This window comes from Typopeltis vanoorti, chromosome 17 (assembly GCF_054136105.1).
Source record: "Typopeltis vanoorti isolate ZY-2024b chromosome 17, IOZ_Tvanoo_1.0, whole genome shotgun sequence".
Lineage (NCBI taxonomy): Eukaryota > Metazoa > Arthropoda > Arachnida > Uropygi > Thelyphonidae > Typopeltis > Typopeltis vanoorti.
In genome coordinates, this window is record NC_143565.1 from 87066929 (window position 1) to 87094288 (window position 27360).

Here is a 27360-nt window from a genome sequence, read left to right on the forward strand (position 1 = left end):
ATATCACCATAATTAAAATCCCCCATAATAATCACTAAATCTGCATTCATTGCACTAATTTGCTGATGCATGAATTCAATATCCCCCCCCCCCCTGTATCCCCTGGCCTATAGCAGCAACCAACTGTATATTTGGTTGCGTTGGTCACTATTTCACACCAGACAGTCTCAAATGAACTCTCATTCTCATGTATATCATCTTGATGTACTACTTTCTTTGGTTGCAACACATCAGCTATCATCAACAGTATTCCTCCCCCTGTTCTATCTTTTCTATCCTCCCTGAAAATACTGTACTCATCACATTCAATTTCAGTGACCACATCTTCTGCTGACAGCCATGTTTCACTAATGCCTACAACGTTTGGTGAGATTGCACTGACTAATGCCAAAAATTCTTCTCTCTTATTTCGAATACTTCTTGCATTGGTACAAAAATTGCAGATTCCCTTTAGAACTGATATACATGTCACTAATTTCAGTAGTCCCATGATGATTTTTATCCCCTCTATTCTGCAAATAAGGATCAACAAATATACAATCACTGTTAAAATTTATCTCTCTTATACTCAACCTTTTCGATTTTAGTTTCCCTGCCCAATTACTTCAACTTGTTCAGAAAACAGTAACTTCTTCAATCGCTTATGACCTTCCATGTTCAGATGCAACCCATCTCTAGCATACAACTGTCTTTTTCCTTCTAACACACTCCAGACTTCAACAGTTATAGACAAACTGGCAACTGAATTAGAAGCCTTTATGCAGACATACGTAAATGTCACTTATGCATTATATATGCAAAATACTTGGTCAGGTGCATCATGACCACATGTTCTAGACCAGCGCTTCCCAAACTGTGGGCCGCGGCCCCCTTGGAGGCCATAGGTTTTGTTGAGGGGGGCCGTGAAATAATGAAAACAAATTTAAAATGTTTTAAGACTAAGAAGATTTTTTTTTTATTTTAAAAGAAACGTATTTAACTTTTATTATTTATTATTTCTATTTTGTTATTTTTTATATTTTAATGGAAAAATGCACACATTGGTGTTGGTTCACAAACTTTGCTTTTTGCGTATTTTGGCGCTTAATGAATATTAGTAAATATTGCTTATTCATATGTTTCATTTCAAAGCAGTGGTTAATTGTATTTACTTCGAATGCTCTACAAGGAAGCTCCAAATCTTCCTGTCCCTTTCATCACGCTTTCGTAATCAGGCACTATTGATATTGACTTTATATACATATCAAAACTCGTTTTATATTATCACTGTCATCCGAGCTAGTTTTCTGTTACCAATAAAAGTTTCGCATATACTTCACACATGAAAAAAAGCTTAAACAAGTTCATGTGGGGAGATAGTAACTCGCTTGCATTGGTAAACAATAAACAACACCCATCCCTAACAGCCACTTATACTGCAGAGGCAATAAAAACAAGTACTTTTATTATGCCAGTGAATAAGGTATAAGGAGTCTGTGTAATATATTTCTCAACAAATAGTGCAATTAGAGACAACTGGGATAAAAACACACTAATTAATGAATCACATGTCCCCTCATACTGAAACTATGCTGTATAGACTGAAACAAAACCATATGTTGCATGGGCAAACACAGTATCTAACTAAAAACTATTGTTATTAATTAGATGTGTGCGAGTTCGATTTCCCAAGGCAGCAATAAAATTCAACCAAACGTGTTAAAATTGTAAACGTGTTAAAATTCGTAAAAGTGTTAAAACTAAGTAATATATATACATAATGAATGTTATGGCAGTTTCACATATGGAATTCGGTTGAAGAGAGTTAGCATTTCAACTCAATTGTCAGCTATGCTTTTATCTTTCGGTTGCGCGATCTTTTGTTAATACAGCACCAATCATATGCACATTTTAATAACCTGCCTTTGCTGTCTGTTTCGCGTTAGGCTTAATTACCCTAAAGGGAGAAAAATCACAAAAAATAAAAATATTCCTGGTTCGGGGATTCCCTTATTCAGGTAACATTCACTAATTTCATGTTATCAGTCTGTGGTGTACCGGTAAGTGGTGATATTATTTGATCTATTCTACATTAAAAAATTTAACCCTGAGATGGATAAGTGGCTGATAAAAAATTAAAAAAAAATCCCGCGAACATTCAGAAGAAGCAGAAACAGACTCAAAAAAAAAAAAAAAAAAAGACAGTATTTCATATTTTACCAGAACAGCCTGCATCGTCCTCAGAACCAAATGGTAAGAGGCAAAAAATGTAATATATGCATTTGATTTTTGCAATATTCGCGGTGTATGTTTTGTATTGAATATAAATACAATAAATATTATAATAATATATCTCTCTATTACGATTTTTTTTCGAGGGGGGGCCGTGAAATATTTTAATTTTTGCAAAGGGGGCCCTGACATCCAGAAGTTTGGGAAGCACTGTTCTAGACAACTATTTAATAATGATGATGGTCAGCAATTGTCAATAGTTGAAAGTTTATTTTTCATTTGGTTAGACTATAATAAATTTAGTTTAGTCCTTTATCCAAGTGTGAGCAAACAAAACAAAGTTTGCGCCTGAAAATATCTTCAGGACTGGGTGTAAGTAGTACAACACCGGGCATTGCTCGGTGTTGTACTACCTTACCCTGTACTACCTGTTGTATTGAAAATTATCATTATTCATTTTGTTCATAATTTGTGTCTTCTGATTCAATTTCATTTCCCTTATTTTCTGATGGTCCTGGCATTTGTAAATAGACACAGCAACTCACTTTTAGGTCTATAACCACTCCTACCCATGCAACCTCTCAGATGATTTTTTCACACCTGCCCATTTCTCTATTCCCATTGCATCCTGTACCAATTTATTTCTATGTGGACCATACCCACATTTGCTACTGCTTCCAACATCCAGTCTCCTTATGCCATGTCTCTCAGTCCATCCAAACTTTCCTTGTTTCCCTGTCCATCTTGCATTCCTGTTCTCTCACTCTCATCTCCCACACACTGCTATTCTTCCCATTCACAAGGATTTCAGCCTTATTCATTCTATTCTCCTGATCTTTCATATCACTTCTTACTTCCTTTGACCTCTTGTTTCCATCACTCATCACATCACCTTCTAGCAACAGTCTCTACAGCTAACTTGCACCAAACACATTTAAATGCAATCCATCACTTTTTATAATTCCATCCTTCCATTGAATACATCCTACACATTAACAAACTGCCTACCTTTTTCTTTACACAGCTCTTCCAACATACCAGTCATGACTCTTGCTCAATGTTACAACTGTCATTGTCTTATCTTGGCAACACATTTATAACCTTTCCTATCATGCTGTTGTCTTTCAATCTTCTCAATAACTTCCTAACATCCATCCTCACATAGTCTATTATATAGTGAAACCTGTGGAGGATTCATAACTAAATATACACATGTAAAACACAGTAATTAAATTCTTTAATAAGTAAATATTTCATCCTAAAGTATCTTAGGACATCATCAGTACAGTATTTCAAACAATACTAGGAATAATATACAGTTAGAGCGCATGCTTACAATGGAATCCCACTATGCATGCAGTAGCGTGTTATAGAATAAAATTAAAATATATCTAATAAAAACGGATAACTCTGCCATTGCCGGTCCCAAGCCCGGATGAGAAAGGAGGAGGGTTGTACTTGTGGCTAGCAACCATAATATGGAAAGAACATATTGCTACAGAAACCTCAACCATTGTTGGAAAACCAACACAAAACCAAGAGGGAGAAGTACTGGGGAAAAGAAGCAAGCCAGTGAAAGCCCCCATTGGGGAAGCTGACAGGCAGAAAACTCCAAGAAAAAACCTCTTTGGCCCAAAACTTTTAACCAAAATTGGATGCTGGAATATCAGGACTTTGTAAGAAAGTGGAAAAGTTAACTTACTAACCAGAGAAATGGAAAGATACAAAATAGAAATACTAAGTCTAAACAAGACAAGATGGAATGGTAGCGGAGAAATCCAACTAACAACAAACAAATACATTTTATATTCTGGAAACCAGAATGAAGATGACACACATAGCAAAGGTGTAGCTTTCATGCTAACAACAGATGCTAGAAGATCACTAATTGAATGGAAACTAGTCTCTGAAAGAATCATCAAAGATTTAAAACTAAATACAGAAATGTGACTATAATAAACATATATGGACCAACAAACAATGCAAAAACAGAAGAGAAAGAAGACTTCTATGACATGCTGCAAAAAGAAGTAGATGAAGTCAAAAATAAAGATATGCTTTTAATTATAGGTGACATGAATGCAAAAGTAGAAAATAGTAACATGGGATATGAACGAATAATGGGAAAAGAAGGTTTAGGAAACTGTAATGAAAATGGGGAAATCCTAAAAGACTTTTGCACTTTCAATGATATGATGATAGGAGGAATCATATTTAAACACAAAGACATCGATAAACAGACTTGGATATCACCTGATAAGAAATCCAAAATCCAAATAGACCATATCTTAATAAACAGACCTTGGAGAAGGTGCAGATGCCTTTACAGACCACTTATTATTGATTGCAAAAATAAAAATGAAACTAAGAAAAATATTTAAAGGCAAGAACCAAAGAATTAAATACAATATATCCAAACTGAAAAACAAGGATACAAAAGACAAATATAAAGTAACATTAAGGAATAAATATGGAAGCCTTGCAGAACAACATAAGGAAATAGACATTGAAGAGAACTGGGAAAAAATAAAGAATATATTTAATAGTACTGCTGAAGAAGTTCTGGGAAGGCAGAGTAGGAATCACAAACAATGGATCACTGAAGAAACCATCAAATTATGTGAAGAAAGGAAAGCTTTATGGAATACACTTCTGCAAAGTACAGAAGAAAACAAAAGAAATGGGATAAATGAAAGATACAGGCTTAAAAAAAGACAGGTAAAAAAAAGTGCAAGGAAAGATAAAAGAGTTTTCCTGGAGGAAATGTGTAAAGAGGCTGAAGAAGCAGCAAGCAAATTTGACCCAAAGAGGTTGTTTGAGATAACAAGAAAGCTAGCTGGGAAGAGTTTTAAAAGAGAAGGGCCTGTAAAAAATAAACAAGAAAAGTTACTCACAAATGAAGCAGACATAGAAAAAAGATGGGTAGAACATTTCCAAGAAATTTTAAATGGAGAAATAGAAAACCTAGAACAAGAAATACCAGAAACACCAGAAGAAGAAATACTTAAATAAATACAAGAACTATAACTAAACTAGAAATAACTCATGCAGTAAAGAAAACAAAAAACAATAAAGCAGCTGGGAGTGACAATATACAGGCTGAACTACTTAAAGCAGATATAAACACTACTGATGAAATGCTACACCTGCTATTATCAAATATGGGAAAAGGAGGAATGGCCAGAAGACTGGAATACAGGACTCCTGGTTAAACTGCCAAAAAAGGGAGATATGACAATTTATAAAAATTTGAGAGGGATTTCACTTCTAAATGTTGTAAGTAAAGTATTTACTAGAATTTTGCTAGAAAGAATGAAACAAGAAATTGAAACTAAACTGAGGAACAAACAGGCTGGGTTCAGGCCAAACAGATCTCGTATTGATCATATAATAACATTAAGAATAATTGTTGAACAGTCAATAGAGTGGCAGAGTAGCCTATATTTGGGATTCATTGACTTCGAACATGCATTTGATAGCATAGACAGAAAGACTATATGGAAGTTAATGAAGCACTACAAGATCCCTCAGAAAATGCCGGCCTAGTTGGCCGAGTGATTAGCGTATCCGCTCTCCAGCCAAAAGGCTGCAGGTTTGAATCCCGACGTGGGCATGGATGTTTGTGATTGTCTGTGAAAGTACTAGTGGTGGTGGTAGTCAGTGGTAGATGGCGTTGGTGTTAGATGATGAAGGTTGGTGGAGTAGTGAGATTGATGAGTTCTAGAGTAGATGCCCTCTCTCGATGAGTCTTTGGACTCCCTGGAGGTGTGATATAATAATAATAATAATAAAATCATAAATATAACAAAGAAAACTCATGAAAAATACAAAATCCAAATAATAAATAATGGCAAACTATCAGAACCATTTGCAACAAACACAAGGAGTAACACAAGTATGTATACTCTCTCCAACCATTTTTCTGATTGTCACTGACTGGGTGATGAGGAAAACATCTGAAGAAAGAATTGGCATTCTTTCTTCAGATTTCTGGAGATGGTCAAATAAAATCAGTGACCTGGATTTTGCAGGTGATATATGCCTTTTGGCACAAAAACATCAACACCTCCAAAAGAAAATAGTAATTTAAACCAGGAAGCAAATAAATGTGGATTGAAAATAAATCATAACAAGACCAAAGTAATGAAGATAAACCCCAAACAAGAATTAGTCTTTGAAATACTAGGGAAAACACTGGAACAGGTAGATAACTTTATCTACCTGGGATCAGTGATCAGCACACAAGGAGGAACCAAACAGGACATACAAAATAGAATCCAGAAAGCACAGATTGTATTAAATATGATGAGGAAAATATGGGGGTCTAAAGAAATAAAATTAAAAACCAAAATTAGGCTCTTCAACTAATGTTAAACCAGTTTTACTATATGGAGATGAGACATGGTCACTAACAAAGGAAAACATAAATAAAATACAGGTCTACATAAACAAATGCTTGAAGAAGATACTAGGAATATACTGGCCAAATAAAATAACAAACATAGAACTTTAGAAGGGAACAGGTCAAACCAGCATCAGAAATGAAATCGCTAAAAGAAAATGGAACTGGATAGGTTACACAATCAGGAACCCAGATAAAGAAATAGCAAAAATTGCACTAGAATGGAATCCCCAAGGCAAGAGGAAAAGAGGCAGACCCAGGATGACATGGAGAAGAGAACTAGAATTAGAGGCAAGGCAGCTGGGACGTTCCTGGAAAGAGATCAAAAAAGAAGCATTGAATAGTCAGATGGAAGCCAATGGTTGAGGCCCTATGCTCCGCAGAGAGCGAAGAGGATAGGTAAGGTAAGTAATAAAAATGGATACAATTAGAAATAAATTAAATTAAAATAAAATAAAATAACATACATAAATTTATTTTATGCAATTGAGGATGACAATTTCCCAGACTTTAGGGAAAGGTGATAGTTTGCTTTAGGAGAAGGTAGCATATTGTAGATCTGGTTGATTGGTTTGTAGGTAGAAGCAAGTTTGTATTTCTTCATAATTTTTCACATACCATACGTCAAAGGCATCTCCGACAGACGTTCGGAGATGCCTTTGACATATGGTATGTGAGGCCTATGGGTTTGTTCTTATCTAGGTTGATGCATAGAGAAGTGGACGATGATTTTTTGAGTTGTTTTTCATTATCTCATGAGTTTCTGTTTTTGTTTCCTGAGTTTCATCTGTTTTGTGTGCATGAAGTGTGAACTGACATGTTTAGGACACCGATATAGACAATTTTTTAATATATAATTTTCGATAAATAATTTATAACTTTTTTGCCCATATTTACAATGAGAAACAGTGTTGTCAATCTACTGAATGTCTCATTTTCTGCCAGAGCTTTTGCAGATTGTATGATTGTAGTAGAAGTAGGTAAGCCTTGTCCTCCTCTTCCAAATTTAAATTTTGAGTAATTCAAACATACCAACCAAATATAGCATTCTCCTTCATTATTGTTTTCTAATATATCGTAAAAAAGCACATTGTCTACTTCTCTATGGAGATTTGGTTACAATTAATTGAGTTGATCACTGATGTGCTTTGCATTCTTACAACTTTCATACATCAATAAAAATACAATCATGCAGTCAAATTGACACGAATGTGAATTTCGTAGCATGGGTTACATAAGCCACAGGACAGCGCACCCAACCGAAATGGGAATGCAATGTGACTTGATATATATATACAGTAAAACCCCATTTTTACATTCCTGCAATTTACGTCATTTTCTATTGATCCCATCTTAACGATATATTGTTTTCCCACCATTAACAACTTGATGTAGACGTTATTTCCCGTGATTTGCGTTTTTTTCTCGGATGACAATACTGATTTTCGAATCGATTTCTGTGGAAATCTGTGCATTTCTGTTCCCAGATGGTGTTACTTTCGGCTGTAGTTTCGTTTCTGCTATCACGGTGACTTGCACGCTTGCAGCAGTAATGTAGTGATGAGCGATACCATGATTTTTCAATCACAGTATGAATTCATATTGCAGAATTTCTGCTATGTAATTTAGCATGTGAAAGTTGCTTTCAAGTTGCGGTGGTGGATTATCCATGTTAGTAACATGGAGAAAAAAAGACAGAAAATGTATTTCTGTAGAAGAAAAGATGGCAATTCTGCGACGTGTAGATTGGTATGCCAGAACACGTGAGCATTAAGCAAAAGATCTTGGACTCTCTGTGTCCTCTTTGAACACGATAGTAGAAAACAGGTCAAGCATTGAACTCAATGCAAAGCAATCTGGCGCTATGTCAAAAAAAAAACAAAAAGCAAAAACAATCAACAATTAAAGATTTTTTAAATAGATAAATGTAATTGTAAATTCATTTATCTTCAGTTATTAAATTTTGTAATCTAGTATGTAGACTCATACTAGCAGTAAGAAATCTTTTAGGCTTTTTTTAATGTTTCTTACATTTCCTGCTTTTTACACTTTTTTCCACCAGTCTCCTGAAAAGTGTAAAAAAAGGGGTTTTACTGTATATAATCTTCTTCTTTTCAGCCATTTTCTGTCCACTGCTGAACAAAGGCCTCATCCAGTTCCTTCAACCTTTCTCTATTCTTGGCAATGGTTGACCAATTTTTCCCAACAAAATTTGACAATTCATCACTCCACCTTCTCTTAGAATGACCTCGACCTCACTTCCCTTCTTTTGGAATCCAGTTCACTAGTATAGTGGTCCATCACTCATCTTCTCTTCTGGATAGATGTCCAGCCCATTTTCATTTTAGTCGCTTGTGGTGACGAATGATGTCAGTGATGTCAATGATGGTCAAGGGAACTGACAATTCCTTTGCTGCTTCATGTAAGACTTGAGCTAGTATACCATCCAATCCCACAGATGTACTGACATTAAGGTTCTGTAATATACTATTCATCTCCATTTCATTCACTTCAATTCCTGTCTCAGCCATTCATTCTCTCATTGCTGCAATATCACAGCTTGGATGATATACTCTTGCAAAGTGTTCGCTTAATAATTCTACTATTTCATCTGATTCAGTTACCTCCCTGCAATCAGCATTCCTTAGAATCATTTTGCCATATACATTTTTTCTTTTACTTGCAGCATATCAAAAGAACTGTATGAGATTCACTATAGCTTGCATTGCTAATTTACTTTCATAATCTGCTTTAGCTACCACACTAGTTACCCTTACTGCAGCCAAAGAGAATAGATTTGCCTTGCATTCATCTCTTCTATTCTCCTGATCTCATCTTTCATACTTCTCATCTCGTTTACAAGACATTCCACCTCCTCTTTCAGCTCATCTATCACTCTCTGCAAGTTAGTCACTCTTACTTGCCATTCATTTACCCAATCAAAACCATCTCCAAAAACTTCACAGTGATTCAAGCCTTCCACACTCCTGACTCTTATTTTCTCATTCATATTTTGCTTGTCATTCTCTCCTATCACACTACTCGTCTCCTAACATTCATTTCCCGTCCCTGAAGCAATTAGGTAAATTATCGAAAAATCCATGCCCACAGCGGGATTCGAACCCATAGCCTTTTGGCTGGAGAGCAGATATGCTAACCACTCTGCCAACCAGGCCAGTAATCCTACCCATATATCAAGGACTGATGATGAAAAACTTAATATAATGCTCATCTACACATACACCAGAGTACATGTGATTGTCTGAGCAGGGTTTTTTTTTTATTTAGTTCTTGAGGATATAACTGGGTGACAACAGTATTCTCTTTTTTTTTAAACTATAATTTTTGATGTTAGCAAATTTATAAATACTCTTAGTCAAAAACAGTAAGGTACAGAAAAATAAGATGACAATCCCACTGACTTTTATAAAACGTCCAGAAAAATGTCAGACAGAAAATTAATTTGCTTAGAAGCAAATTAATATAATTAGCAGATGTAAATTTCAGTCTAATGTATAATCAGATATGAGGTGATGGTATGGAATTGGCATTTAAGTTAGCCTGGGACTCCAAGCTAACTTAAATGCTAATTTAAGTTAGCCTTTTTACTTTTAGATTTTACTAGATTAATATAGAAAGGATGAAACAGAGTGAAAGGTAAGAGAGGAAGAATGAGAGGCTATCCCTAGAAGTTGTGCAAGGATGTAGTGAAGAGGGGAGTCAGGAGTAGATTTTTTACACAGGGAGTGATAGGTATGTGTAATGTACTGTGGAATGTGTTGTGAATGCTTAAGGTTAAGGCTAAGTATGATAGATATGGTACTTGCTGACACTTCCCATAATCAGTCTGTTGACTCCATGAAGATTTGTTATAAAAAAAGTTCTTGTCTCATTTTTATCACAGTTCTTACATTCCCAATACCCAGAAGAGAGAGTGATAACTATACAGACTGTGAATGAATAAAAAGTGTGCATGAAAGATTGTAGCAGAAGTAGAGATGAGCCTTTTGTGATAATTCTTTCAACTACATAAAATTCGAGCAATAGTGAAGAAAATATTAAAAAAAAAAAAAAAACAGTACAGCAAATGCCATGATGATATAAAGACACCTGCAAAGAAAAATCAGTTTATTCTGTTACAAATTTTTAAGCAAAAATTGTAAAAATATAAATAATGTAAAAAATCTTTTTATTTAAATAATTTATCACTCTTAGTAAAATTTGTATTGCTATATAAAAATGGAAAACAAATCAAAAGCTTACTATTTCTGGCTTGAAAATATGTACAGTGTTTATAATTACATCATTTTGAATCACTAGATACTTAATATCATCTGGAGTCACATTTCTGTATTTGAATTTAGAGAATGGAAAACCATCTACTTGAATCTGTAAATTAATAAAATTTTGATAATAGTGAAGTTTAAAAAGTTAAAATGAAATGGATTTAATATGTCATAGTCTAATTTGTTTTTAACACATTTTATGTGTTACATGTAAGACAATATAATATTATTATATTGATGATCAGGCAAAAAAAAAGTATCCACTATTTAGTTATTTGAATTAGCATAACATGTAGTCCCACTGGTTTTGAATACACTTGATCCAGAAATTTTCAAGATTTTCTGTCTGTGTAAAAACTTTTGGATTAATTGACAAAGCATGGATGTCCTATCAACCTCATCTCTTGATGCTGGCATAAAATTATTGCCTTTCAAAGCACTTTTGGGCAATTCAAACAGAGTTGAATTGCCTAAACAAATTGACAGTTTGACTGATAAAGGTCTGGAGTCCCACAATTTGTCCCACAGCATGAGACATTACAATATCTGACAACAGTCCTCAGCATTTACTATGAATCTTATGCACTGCATATGATTCATGGGGATAATTTATAAGGAGTGGTCCTAATGAATACCAGAAAACTCTGAGTAATATTTTTTTCTAATGAGGACTATGATTTGAATTTTTTTCTTGGCAAGGTATATTATGTGTATTCTAAACCTTTTCCTTTCTCCCCCCTACCTGTAGTAAGAGTTCCAATTTTCACTATATGGAATGATGCACCCTGAAAACATACTCTTCTTCTTCCTCATAGTATTGATTTGATGGGTAGTAATGGATATCAAATGGATGATTTCACATGCACAACTTTCAAAAATGCAATCAATTTACTTCTTTATTTCTATATACTAATACAACCCTCTAATTTATACTGATATAGTTCATTTATAATAAACTAATTTGACTAACCATTTCAATGTTAGGACCCTCCACATTTTCAGGTTTTGTAGCAGCACTCAACTGAAGATGGTGTCTTGTACCATCTTCAGTTTACATTATTATTATTATTCAGGCCTCCACGGAGTCAAAAGACTCATCGTGGGAGGTCCTTCCCAAGAAACACAAAGTCTATCAAGACTCATCGAGGGGAGGTTCCCCCCCCCCCCCCCCAAGAAACACAAAGTCTATCATACCACTCCTTAAACTCATTGACCGTTCTCGCTCTCACCACTCCATCAGGCAATGCATTCCATGGTTCAACCACCCTCCATGCAAAGAAACCACTCCTCACCCTCTTGCTCACAGTTTCCTTTTGTAACTTCCAGGGATGGCCTCTTGTCATCACTCCTTTCTGCTGATCAACCAAACGAAAGAACTCCCCAGTGTCAACCCTGTAACCACCTCTCAACAGTTTAAAAGTCCCAATCATATCACCTCTCCTTCTTCTATCCACCCAACTCTGCAGTCCACATTCCCTAAGCTGATCCTCATAACTATCATTGTACAGTATTGAAAACATCTTTGTTATCCACCTTTGTACCCTTTCCACAGTTAATTTATCCCCTTCAAATCCTGGGGACTAAATCTGAGAACAATAGTCCAAGAGTGTGGTCTGATCAGGGTCTCATACAGCGGAATGATAACTATTTTATCTCTGCAGGTCAGCGTCCTTCTCATTACTGCAGTAATTCTCTGTGTTACCTTCACCACCTTTGCAATATGTCCCCTAAATTTCAGGTTTCTATCAATCATCAACTACAGATCTCTTGTCTCCCCTACTTCCTCAGTATAACTCCTCCCATAGAATATGCAGTGTCCCATCAATGTTTCCCAAACCTCAAGACCTTACATTTTGCTGCATTAAACCAACCCTCCCATTCATTTGCCCATCTATCTAGCTTATTCAAATCCTCTTGCAGGGCTGCCACATCTGCACTATTACTAATAATCCTTCCCAGCTTTGCATCATCTGCAAACAACTGAATATCCCCTTGCAATCCACTGACAATGTCATCGATATAAAGGTTAAACAATATAGGTCCCAGTACTGAGCCCTGTGGGACCCCAATTGTAACCCTCTGCTTCAATGAAACTGCCCCACCATACACAACTCTCTGATACCTATCAGAGAGCCAATCCTGAATCCAGTTGACCAATCTGACATCCAGACCCCCTGTGCTGCAACTTAAATATCAGCTTATCATGTAACACCCTGTCAAATGCCTTCGCTAAGTCTAAGAAAATGGCAGTATATGCCTTTCCCTCATCTAATGCTCTTGTAACTTTATCATAAAAGGCTAGCATATTGATAAAACAAGAGTGCCCTTTCACAAATCTATGTTGACTCTCACAGATAACATTACCCTCATCTGCCCAATGCTGTATAAGGTCCTTCACTACTTTCTCCAAGATCTTACTAACTACTGATGACACACAAACTGGCTTATAATTAGACACTTCCAGTCTGCTACTGCCCTAATGCAATGGCACTATCTTACCTTTCTTCCATTCCATGGGCACCATTCCTGTAGCCAGACTTTCATTGAAAAGCCAGGTCAAAGGCACTGTCAGTTCCCTAGCACATTCTCTCGAAAGTCGTGGTGAAATACCATCCAGTTCCACAGCTTTTCTGACATCCAGAGTACTCACTATTGGAAACACTCTCTCCTCCTGTACCTCTAAACCTTGAACCTGCCCAATCCCTCTAGCATTAAAACTGACTCCTCCAGGATGAAATCCTCCAATAAAGTGTTCATTGAACAATTCCACTATGTCCTCTGCATCAGTCACTCTATTCATATTTTTATCCCACAATATCATTCTGCCACAGTCATTTCTCCTCCTACTGGCCACATATCTAAAAAATTCCCTAGAATTTTCTTTGGATCTTAGGGCCAATCTCCTCTCATATTCCAGTTTCGTCTTCCTTACCATACTAGTCACTCTTCTGGCCTGTGTCTTATATACTCTTCATGCATCTTCTCTTCACCTGTCTCCTTATATCTCTTCCATAGCTTCTTTTTTGCATGCAATTCCTGTTTAATATTGTTTGTCATCCACTTTACTCCAAATTGTGTCCTCTTGTTCACTCGTGGTATACAACTTACCATTGCTGCTAACAAATATTCTTTCATAATTTCCCACGTACTAATGATATCCTGGCCTTCCAATTCCTCCTTCCATGAAACTTCCCCAAGTTGATGTCTTAGACTATTATAATCACCTGCCTTATAATTCCACATACGTTCCCGTCTCTTTGATACTCCTGCATGTCTATTCATTTTCCAAATCAAAACCATATGGTCACTCTCTCCAACTGGTGGGAGAGATGTCATCTCAGTTATTATCAACTCTTCTGATGCTATAACCAAATCCAAAACTCTTGTTCCCTCTATTACATGTTGCCTAAGACATTTGTCCCTCAAGAATTCTAGAAATTCCAGTCCCTTATTGCTACATGCATCTTCCTCTCCCCAATTTATACTACTGTAGTTAAAATCTCCAATAACAATCATTCTTCTTGCACTTGTCAAACTCAACTGTCTAAACATTTCCTGGTCCCCACCACTCTGTGCTCTTGGGTCTGTAGCAACACCCCACTAAATATCCTGTCTTGCCCACCTCTACCTCACACCATATGTTTTCAAAATCATTAGTGCCATTGCCTTCCAAAGGTCTCCACTCTTAGAGGACATAGGTCGTCACTTATCATAAGCAGTACTCCACCACCATGCTTTCCCTTCCTATCCTGTCGAAAAATGCTGCACCCAGCGACTTCTATTCCTGTTATTATATCCTCTTCTATCAACTATGTCTCAGTGATCCCAATAATTTTTGGCAGGCTGATGCTATCTGCACTACCAATTCCTTTTCCTTATTCCAGACACTCCTGGCATTAGTATAAAGCATATAAATGCCATTGTTTCTATACCCAGTATTATCCCCTTCTAGACTCCACTGGGCTCAGTGTTAGCTGATGTCGTCCCCCTATTACTACTGCACAGAATTATTTTCAGCTGAAATTACATCTAGAAGAAAAGTTCTAGGGTTACAAAACATACAGAAACATAATCATATTCAAGAACATGATTATGTTTCTAGTTTCTAAAGGTAAAATTTGAGTATTCAAAGAACTCCACACTGAGACAAACCAAGTGGTGCTGGAAATTAAGAAACATAATCAACAGAGGGTGGACAGTATACTCTACCACAGGTTCACAACCAATATATATGTAACATTCTTCCACAAAAATAGTGCTTACTTCCACTCATAACCTCTCTCTCTTTATATATATATATATATATATATATACAGTTAAACACCTTTTTTACACTTTACAGGGGGACTGATGGAAAAAAGTGTAAATAGCAAGAAATGAAAAAAAAAAAAAAACATTTAAAAAAAGGCTAAAAGATGACTTATTGCTAGTATGTGAGTCTACATACTCGATTACAAAATTTAATAACTGAAAATAAATGAATTTAGAATTACATTTATCTATTTAAAAAAAAATCTTTAAATGTTGATTGTTTTTGCTTTTTTTTTTTTTTTTGACATAGTGCCAAATTGCTTTGCATTGAGTTCAATGCTTGACCTGTTTTCTACTATCGTGTTCAAAGTGGACACGGAGAGTCCAAGGTCTTTTGCTAAATGCACACGCGTTCCGGCATGCCAATCTACATGTTGCAGAATTGCCATCTTTTCTTCTACCGAAATACATTTTCTTTTTTTTTTCTCCATGTTACTAACATGGATAATCCACCACCGCAACTTGAAAGCAACTTTCTCACACTAAATTACGTAGCAGAAATTCTGCAATATCAATTCGTACTGTGATTGAAAAATCAGGGTATCACTCATCACTACATTACTGCTTCAAGCGTGCAAGTCACCGTGATGGCGGAAATGAAACTTATAGCCGAAAGCAATGCCATCTGGGAACAGAAATGCACATATTTCCGTAGAAATCAATTCGAAAATCAGTATTGCCACCCGAGAAAAAAAACGCAAATAACGGGAAATAACATCCACATCAAGTTGTTAATGGTGGGAAAACAATATATTGTAAGAATAGGCCTTACGATGGGACCAACGGAAAATGACGTATATGGCAGGAAAATGTAAATTGCGGGAACATAAAAACGGGGTTTTACTGTACATATATATAGAGAGAGAGGGAGAGAGAGAGTTTGGACAGTATACTCTACCACAAGTTCAAAACCAATAAATCATAACTTCTCTCTATATATATATATTATATATATAGAGAGAGAGAGAGTTTGCATTATTACTAGCTTCCTATCAAAAATTTTCTTCCAAACTAATCTTTCTTTGTCTGAAATCCAATATTTCAGATTCCTAAGACTACTAACAATGATTCACCTAGATTCTAACCATCCTCTGGGTCTTTTCTCTGCAATCCTGCCATCAAATACCAGTCTGACTAAGTAATTACACCAACTTATATTAGTTCTTCACAGACATTTTTGAATGCTAATGATAAGTTCCTTTCTAATATCTTGATATACTTTTCTTAAACCTCTCATTTGGTCTTTGTTCAACTATTTTATTTCCAACCCAACTCTCAGATCCATAAGTTCAAGTTGGTTTGAATACTGTCTTTGTATATAGCCAGTTTAGTGTTTTGACTAATTTCTCTCTTATTCCATATATATTCAAGCAGCACCATTATTCTCCACTAAAAATGCAGCTGATGATTTTCATATTCTGTCTAATTTCATAGTTTCTTTTTGCTGCTAATTTTCTTACTAAAATCTTATTAGCAATTATTCAGTTTAATTAAAGAATATTGAAGTACTACTTGTACTGAATTTACATTTATTAAAAAATTATAATATCACATGTATACAGCAAGAAAGAGCTGAAATGAATATTTGATATTATGATATTATTCAATACTACTTTCTTTCACAATTCAATCCATATAGATGATGAATGATGTGCACCCCTATTTTCATATTTATACTGCCCAAACTGTGTAAATGCTACATAGAACAGGAATGAAAATAAATAATTTAATAACTGAGTTAAATATTTACTTGCCAACATTTCACTAGATCAAGTTAACATTATCTAGGCACTCAGAAATTGCATTCAACAAAGATAACATGAACTCTCCTAGAGAACAAGGATAGTCAGTGTATGAAGCTTGAAAAGAGAGTTGTGATCCTTGTGATCACTTGCAGTTACTGCTGAAAGGATCATAAAGCAGTGCACCAAAATTTACATTTATTTATTTCTAATGCATTTATTAGAATTCTGTACAACTTGAGCAGCTTCCAAAAACAGTCTTTGTGATTTGAAATGGTATCTGTGCAGTAATTTGGCTTCCACCTGATGAAGTGATTTTTATCCAAGTGCTAACTGCTTTTTGGTTGTTTGTAACATATTATTATTAACATCTGACTCCATGGAGTCAGATACTCATTGCGAGAGATACACACTATTGCACACAATGCTTATCAAACCATGCCTTAAACTGATTCAATGTGTCTACATTTACAACACACTCAAGCAATGCATTCCACTCATTAACCACTCTCCATGCAAAGAACCTTCTCCTCACACCCTCCTTATACAGTTTCCAGTGATGGCCTCTTGTTCTACCCTACCTCTCCCATTCTACGAAAAATCTCTTCCATGTCAACCTGATAACAACCCCTGACTAGCTTATATGTCTCAATCATATCCACCCCCCCGCCCTTTTCTCCTATTCATGAGGCTTTGCAATTTATATTCTTTCAATATGTCCTCGTACTCCACATTCCAAAGACCACTGACTACCTTTGTGAATTGTCTCTGGATTCTTTCTAACATATCCTTGTCACCATCATGAAAACCCAGTGACCAAATCTGTGCACAATAATCCAGATGAGGTCTGACCAAGACCTTATACAATGGCATCAAAACCTCTATTTCTGCATGCCAGGGGCCTTTGCATCATTCATTATCTGATGTGACTTATTCACAACTTGTGCATTGTGGCCCCTGAATTTCAGGACCTTCACCACCATGCCCAGCTCTCTTCTCTCTTCTACCTCCTTTAAAGTTTCCCCACCAAGTGTACACTTTTATACTTTGCATCTCATCATTGCTTACCAAATTTCAAAACCTTACGCTTTGCAACATTTGATAGACAGTTCCATCCACCTGCCCATTTTTTTTTAAAATTTTTTTTTAACTAAGATAGTCCATCCTGTCAATCCAAAAACTTGGTACCAATGACAGATAGTACGAACATCTGGAAAGAAGAGAGAGAGAGAGAGAAAAGTGAGGGGAGGGGTGTCCTGGCAATTCTTGATTCGCTTCACAAGAGAAAAAACTGTCTTAGTGAATTGTAGATTGTAATCTACAATCCTTTTAATCTATATTGTATGTCTTTGATGTAAGGTAAAGATATTTTTGTACCAGTTATATATGCAGTCCATTTCAGAAATCATTAACTGATTCTTTTAAAACTTAATTACATATTTCTTATATGGGTAGGAAAGTTTATGAATTGCCAAGAATTTTTTTAAATGAGAGAATTACTGTGGTTCTAATTTACAAAAAGTAAATTATTTATTAATTTTTTAGCACCTCTATAGCATAATTGGATGAATGACAGAGCAATGTGAACTTTGATTGGAAAAGAAATGAGTGTAATTCTCAACATAGTGAGAGGAATCTTTATATGTACTTTTTCAATGAAAGGGAGTTAACAGATCTCATATAGAGGTAGTAGAGTTTTTTCCCAGAAACTAGGTTTTTTTTTTATCCTTCATATAGACATGTAGGCAAATTGGCCAGAGAACACATGCAATTAATAGACAAAATGCTCAACTTTTAATCATCTACAAATATTTACAAAAAGTTCCAATATAAACCTGCTCCAATATCATTAATATACAAACTAAACAATAATGGTCTTGTTATTGTTTAGCTTGTACATTAATGATTCTTTGGATAAACAAAGGTTGAGAGCTGAGATCAGATTTTGGCTTGACAAGTGACACATAATAATAATAATTATTACATCATGCCTCCAGGATGTCCAAAGACTCGTTGAGGGAAGGCATCTACTCTACAACTCTTTGTCTCACTACTCCACCAACCTTCATCATCTAACACCAACACCATCTACTGCCGACTACCACCACTAGTACCTTCACAGACGATCACAAACATCCATGCCCACGGCGGGATTCAAACCCACAGCCTTTTGGCTGGAGAGCGGATACGCAAACAACCACTTGGCCAACCGGGTTGGCATAAGGGATCATAACTTCTTTTCTCTTGCAAGCAAAGCTTCTTTTAAGTAAACCAACAATCATATGAGCTTTACTAGCTGAGAGCTTATATTTATATAAAGTAAACATACCCGGACACATCTATTATATTTAATAATGGCTTCCAAAGCCATTGTGTTCAACTGATATCTGTTTCATAGCATCTTCTTACCAAATTTATATATTTATATATTTTAATTTATCCACATTAAATTTTAATCTTCTCTTCTCTATCCACTCTACATTCCTTCCCCCAATCTTTTAAGATTATCCTGTAAAGAACTGAGGTCACCAGAATAATTGACTACAGTACACTAGTTTTCCCGTCATCAGCAAAGAGAAATTTAACTTTACTCTTAATAGGCTGAGCCTAAATCATTGATCAATAAATATATTATCACAGGATCTCTATGGAATCAAGAGACTCATAATGGCAGATCTATCCCCAGGGGTTCCACAAAGATCAGCTTTGTGGAATCCCTGGGGATAGACCGGGAGAGCCATGCTCTCAGGTAATGCATTCCACACACACAAACACACACACACATGCACTACTTTCCATGCAAAAAAAACTACTCACTCTCTTGTGAAACTTCGGAGATATCTCTTGCCACACTGTTCCAGCCATTGGAAAATCTTGGTATCTTTTTGGATAAATATCTTTCAACCATTTATATGTTCAAATTTATAATCTCATCATCCTATCTAACAATATATATTACATTTCCTCAATCTGACTTCAGTATAATATTCTGAAGTTCTAATATAATCTTTGCTATCCATCTTTACCCTTTTTAAAGTTTCCTCACCATCTCCTTGAAATCATTCTTGAAAACTTGGTAGTCCAGAAGTAGCTGTTCAATGTAACTATCATATTATCTGTGACCTCCACTTTGCAATGCATACTGATATCCCTGGAAACTGATATCTATGTCAACAACTCGCTCTAAGATCTTTGGCCTTGATACCTTCTTCATTTTAATCCTGTTACTATCCATCTTTCATTTCTGAATTCCAAAACTTAAAACCCTACACTTAATCATCTTGAAGAGCTACTACATCAGCACAGTTCATAATAACTCTTTTCAGCTTTGTCTCATCTACAAACAAACTGAATATATCCATCCAATCCTTTCACAATATCACTAACACAGATACTAAATAGTAATGGCCCTAGTATACCACACTAAATAGTAATGGCCCAACTGTTACCACATTACTTTCCTCTTCCTACACACACACACACACACACCTCACACACTCAATATTTTGATAATTGTCATAGTGAAATGCCAATCCAAACTACTAATCAATTATCTAAACACATTCATTCCTTGCACTTTAATTTTAATATTAACTTGTCATGTGATGACTTACAATTTCCTTTGCATAATTCAGAAATATCACACATGCATTTCCCTCATCGAGTAGTTTTTTTGTAACTTCATAAAATGCGACCAGATTACTACAACAAGACCACTCCCTCTGAAGTCCACACTCTATAAAGAATATCTCCTTCCACCCATTCTAAAGTACCCAAGAAATTCAAACAAATTTTTTAGAACTGCAAATGGTCTGTAGCTTGATTTTTCTATAGTTGACTGTCACTACAGAAAACTCAAAGGTACTGTAAAATTTGATGCAGTGAAATTTTGTTAAAATTTCCCGACATTGATTTTACAGAGGTCATAAATCATGTGGAAAGAACAAAATTGTACATTACTGTATTTTAAAGGATAAATGCTGATTGGAAACGTGTATAAGTATCTGACAAAATGAATGCCATAGAATTGTTCATAAATTATAAAATATTGTAAAGATTCAAATTGTACATTACATTGATTTAATATTAAGTTTTGGTGTAAAATTGTAAGAGTAACAGAATGTCAAAAGTATTTCTGCCTCAAGTTAAGAGGATTAGACAAGATTATGGTGGCGACTTGAAAGTGAACAAAGGTACTGAAGATTTTGCTGCCAAAACTGAAGGTCAAGACAACAATGATGTCAGTTATTTACAGAAGATTCGGGGGTCTCCAAGCCTAAAACAAGGAATTTCAGAATCATATAAGAGGTCTTGAGAACCTCAAAAACATGTGGAGTTTTTTCATCTTGCTGCAGTTCGTTGACCCGCTCGGACTTCTGAGATTTCGTCGGAATGTGAACCTGAAGCATGGGAAACCAGGTGAGGCAGATTATTCTTCGGAGATGTATTTTCAGTAATGGAATGTGCCATGTGTGACCAGATACACAGTGCCTACAGTAGATCCAGAACCGACAATGAGCTATTACCGGAAGAGGACTACAGCAGGACAACCGCCAAAAGCCGTTCAGCAAAGGCTAGTATATAGGACGGAGGAAAGTAGTCAGCAGGACCACCACAAATCTTTAAAGCTGTTAGGACTGTACTGTATATGTTTCTGCAAGTTTGTGAGTAGATTCTATTGTATTAATGCTGAGGTAATGGTTAAGAATTGTATGTCCACTAAACATAGCTTTATTAAGATAATTGTACAGTCGCTAAAAGAAATAATTGAGGCTGAGAATTAGCTAGTACATATATTAAGAAGAATGTTAGCCTAAGATATAGATTGTGACAGCCAGTAATTGACTACATTTTGTAAAGCAAGTTATTTAAGTATTGTGAATAGCTAGTCTAAATTGTAAATTTACGAATTTTAGTTTAAATAGGCATCAGAGAGAAATTGTTCAATTGTATATTACGTTATAGTTGCTTAAGGTAAAATAAACATGTTTTGTTTGTTTAAAACTATCGCTTGATCTTTGATCAATGCACTGTCTCATAAAAACAACTGAACCTGTATGCTTAAATTAGAGAAATTGCCACGACTGACTATTTAAGTAATTATTTTAGAATGTGATCTATTCTATAAGTGTTATAACTAATCTTCTTGTGCTATAAAATTAATTCAGGATGGCGCAGTCGAAAAACAATATAAACTTTTCTTGAGTTAGATAGCGTGGGAGATAGTTAACTGTAACTGTGAGTTGCCTATTCTAGAGGCCTTCTCACTGACAGCATAAAGGGATTATAAGCGGGAATTAAGTTAATCAGGTTAGATAAGAATAAGATAAGGAGAACTTAACAGAGAGTTTGAAATTAAAGTTGACATTATAAAGATAATGGCAGAAGAGTAAAAGATTAATACAAAGGCACAACAACAACAGTGGATATAGAATAGTATAATAAACACAAGGATATTACAATGCCACAACCAACATTATTTAACAATACCATGGGAATGGTTTATTACAGTAGAAAGTTTGATAATATAGTGAATTTCTTTTAGACTGTGTTGAATTTGCTTGCTACAGTAAGGAATGTTCTCACTGTAGAAAGAAAAGACATGTTTTAAGCAATCAATGGAATTGTTAGTTCCTTAATACATCCCTTAAACCATGATGAAATATCATCCAGCCCATCACCTTGTTGACATCCATTCAATTCATTTGCGATTGCTAACCACTCTCTTCCCTCTAGGAATAACAACCTATTCCATATGTTGTCATTCCAACCTAAAATGAAATACCTGTTTTCATAGAGTGATTATTAAACAATACAACTATTTCATAACTCATACAACTTTTCATCCATCAAGATCATCTCTCCATAATCATTTCTTCTCCTACTAGCCTTATAATATCAAATAAGTGGGGGTTGGATGGGGATGGCATCCTGACAGGAATGGAGATTGTGTTTTTTTATGAAAACAGAGTTGATGGTACCAGAGAAGTTATGTCTATCCAAGGTAGAAGAGGCAAATACTAGCAGTGATTTTTGAAGCAGTATGGTGTGAGACAGAGGTTGGCAGAATGATATATTTAGTTGGGTGTTGCTATAGGTTTGATAATGTAAAGGACAGTGCAAAGGAAATGTATAGGCAAATTAGCCCAGCAAATATGGGGGATTTTAATTATGGTAATATAGATGGAATGAAGGCATGGCATCTGGAGGCAAAGAGAATGAATTTCTCGAATCTGAGAGACAGTTAATTAAGGTGGTACATAACAGAGAGCATAAAAGGATCACAGGTCTTGGATTTGATCATCTCATCAAAGGATGTTATTATAAATGAGGTGTCAAATCTTCCTCCAATTGGTGAGAGTGAACACTTGGGTGGTTGCTAGTCATAAGAGAACTTCTTTGAAAAAAGGGATATATGTGGGATTTGTGATTATGAAGAGTGCAAAAAATAGCTTGCAGCTATTTCATACCATAGAATAAGGAAATGGATGAAAAGGAAATCAATGCTGTTTGGGTAGTATTCAACAACCATCTGGCAGAGAAAATGACAATGTATTTCAAGGGTCAAGAGGTTAAATAAGTAAGTGTGAAATGGATGAATAAAGAGTTGACACATGCTGTCTGGAAGAAGAAGAGGAAGGCATTATAGAGGCAGCATAAGATGAGTGGGAATAATCTTTTGCATGAGGAGTACAAAAGAGTAAGCAAGGAATGTGACTTGCTTTGTAAGAATAGCAAAAGTGCAGTGCATAGTTAGCTAATAAGACAAAAATATATCCAAGGGAGTTCTTTTGATATGGAGCCAATAAAAGAAAGAATGGTTACATAAAAATAATATTGGTTGGTGAAAATGATAGAATGAGAACCACTTCAGAAGATATAGCTGAGGCATTAAATGAGTAATTCCTTAAGGTATTTCTTCATTGTAAATGTGACATTATGCAGAACTTCAAGAATGTAATGAGAAGGATGGAAAAAGGATGAAGGATGATGAGTTAGCATGAGGTATATAGGAAACTGAGCAAACAATGAATGATATATTCACGTAAACACAAGAAAGATATTTATTTAACCAAATATTTCGGTCTGGAAATAGCAGACCATCTTCAGTGGTATTACTGCTCTTGTAATACCACTGAAGATGGTCTGCTATTTCCAGACCGAAATATTTGGTTAAATAAATATCTTTCTTGTGTTTACGTGAATATATCATTCAATCTTATGCCACAAGTATCCTTAAAAATGAGCAAACAATGATAATCAGGCTGCAGGGATCGATGATAAATCAACCACATGTTTTGAGGAAACATTTCAAGATGTTAACAGTAGTTTTTAACAGGAGTCTTACACTTAGCCAAGTTTCAAAGGAGTGGAAAGAGGACAAAATTGTTCCCCTTTTTAAGAGAGAGAGAGAGATTATAAGACTAAGGCTTTGAATTATACGATAATCTGTGTGTCTGGAGTTGTGGTTAGACTGTTAGAGAGGATAATGAGGACCAAGATTCAAAACTGGGTTAAAAACAGCAGCATTCTCATCATCCTTGTAAACAGAATGGAGTCCACTAAAGGAAGATAGTCTTTTAATGATATACTTATTATAAGGAGGCAAAAATGCACTGGAAGGAGTGCATACATGATGGTGGTGGTACATTTAGATTTTGCAAAGGCCTTTCATAGACTGCTGCACACAAGCCAGTAATTAAATTGGAACAGATGAGGTTGGTTGTAGATAGGTATAAGCAAGTTGCACATGGGGATAAGTATCAGCAAGCTATGTATGGGGAAACAATATGACAGCCCCCAAAACAGATCCCCAAGGGTCTTTTAGAGCTGGTGCTGTTTAGCTTCTATGTTAATCTTCTTCTTCTACAGCTTCTCCCACTTAAGTGGGGTCACTGTATGTTATGAGTCTCCTCCACACCTTCCTGTCTTGGGCTGTCACCACATCCAAGTTCTTCATCTTCAAGTCCTCTTCTACCAGCTCCCTCCATCTCTTCTTTGGCCACCCACGCTTCTGCCTTCCTTGCACATCCATCTGCATGACCCTTCTTCCCACATATTCGTCCTCCCTCCTCATCACATGACCAAACCATCTCAACCTTGCCTCCTGTATTTTCGCTCCTAAGTTCGTAACTTTCACTGTTCCCCTGACATAGTCATTTCTCAGATGATCCTTTCTGGTCACACCGCACATCCACCTAAGCATTCTCATCTCTGCTACTTCCATCCTGCTGATGTTATTTTTCCTCAGGACCACAGTTTCTATAGCATATGTCATAGCTGGCCTCACTACTGTCCTATAAATTTTGCCTTTCAGATTGATCGGCACCCTCTTATCGCATAACACTCCAGCCATCTCCCTCCAGTTCCTCCAACCCGCTTGTAACCTGCATCCCACTTCCTTCTCAGCTCCTCCATCTTCTTCCACTGTTGAACCTAAGTATCTAAAGTCTCTCACCTTCCTGATGACATTTCCTTCCAGCTCCAGATCTGTGTCCTGGCCACCACCCACTGCGCAACACATATACTCTGTCTTACTTCTGCTCAGTCTCATACCTCTCTCTTCCAGTACTTTTTTCCATCTTTCCAGTTTAGTTTCCGCTTCTTCTCTTGAATCTACGCACAGCGAGATGTCATCTGCATACAACATTGTCCAAGGTACATCTTCTCTCACCTCCTCTGTTACCACCTCCATCACAATATTAAACAGAAACGGACTTAATGCTGACCCTTGATGCAAGCCAACTGTTACTTGAAAACTTTCTGTCTGTCCCAAACAGGTCTGAACACTTGTGTTCACATTTCTGTACATTTCCCGCACCAACCTGACATATTTCTCCGGCACCTTCTTCTCCCTCAGACACCTCCAGACTTCTTGCCTTGGCACTCTATCATATGCTTTCTCTAGATCAATAAATACCAGATGTAGCTCCCTTTGTTTCTCTCGATATTTTTCCATCATCTGTCGTAACCCAAAGATAGCATCTGTTGTTGATCTACCAGGCATGAAGCCAAATTGTTCCTTTGCAATCTCCACCTCCTCCCTCAATCTACCATCAAGAACCCTTTCTAGGATCTTCATTGTGTGGGACATCAACTTTATTCCTCTGTAATTTTTACAGTCTTGTGCATCCCCTTTACCCTTGTAGATAGGAACAAGAGTACTCTCCCTCCATTCCTCGGGTATATTTTCCTGTTGGCAAACTTTCATGAACAGGTCCCACAGCAGGTCAATTCCCTCATACCCCAGTGCCTTCCATGCCTCCACTGGAATTCTGTCGGGGCCCACCGCTTTTCCATTCCTCATCCTCTTCATGGCCTTCGTCACTTCCATTCTACTGATGTTCTGCACCATCCCCTCAGAAGGCTGCCCATCTCTTCTGTGAGTCCTTGCATTTTCCTCATTCAAAAGTCCCTCAAAGTATATTTTCCATCTGTTTCTTATGTCCACATCCCTCCATAATACTCTTCCTTCAGCATCTTTGATCTGCCTCACATGTAAGATGTCCTTAGCTGCTTTATTTCTACATTTCGCTAGTTGGTAAATTTTTCTCTGTCCTTCCTTTGTTTTTAATTGATCATACAGATCTTGATATGCCATGGCCTTCACCTGTGCCACAACTCTCTTGGCTTCTTGCTTTCTCTCTTTGTACACCTCTCTGTCCTCTTCCACTCTTGACTCATCCCACTTCTGCTTTGCCTTCCTCTTAGCTGTCACTGCCACTTGTACATCATTATTCCACCACCAACCCTCCTTCTGCTCTCTAATCTTTCCAGATGTCTCACCAAGCACCTCAAATGCACAGCTCAGGATTACTTTTGAATTATGTTTCCACCAATCTTGTACACTTTCCAGTCCATCCGAAATCCTCTCTAACACTCTCTCCCTAAAACGATTCCTCACACTCTCCTCTTTTAAGCAAAACCACTTAATTGTCTTCATCCCATGGCAACCAGAAGTTCTTATCTTCGATCTTATTTTAAAATCTGCGCACAGCAGTCGGTGTTGTTGTGCTACTTGATCTGTTGGAATTACTTTACAATTTGTCACAACCTTAAGATGTTTTCTTCTAGTCAAATGTCAATTTGTGAGCTGTTGTTACCACTTCTAAATGTTATCAAATGTTCTTCCCTCTTGAAGAAAAACGAGTTCACAATTGCCAGATCAAACGCTACTGCAAAGTCCACAACCCTCTCTCCTTCCTGGTTCATCATTCCCACTCTGTGGCCACCATGCACCCTTTCACAGTCTCTATTCTGTCTTCCTATGTGCCCGTTCAAGTCTCCTCCGACAATCACCATCTCATTTTCTTCCAATTCCCTCATTTCTTCATCTAACACGTTCCAGAACTCATCTTTTTCCTCTGCTGTACAACCAACTTGCGGGGCATATACACATAATACGACC

The 27360-nt window shown here is 36.3% G+C and overlaps 1 protein-coding gene across 2 annotated transcripts in view; it reads right to left on the bottom strand.

Annotated features, from left to right (window-relative positions):
- Positions 1–27360, bottom strand: part of LOC150097601 (32 kDa beta-galactoside-binding lectin-like) — a 144022-nt gene that overhangs the window by 59747 nt on the left and 56915 nt on the right. For both annotated transcript variants that reach the window (XM_090407758.1, XM_090407759.1), the window contains one exon: positions 10877–11002. In XM_090407758.1, coding sequence (XP_090263884.1) covers positions 10877–11002 — 126 coding nt within the window. The remainder of the gene's footprint in view (positions 1–10876; positions 11003–27360) is intronic.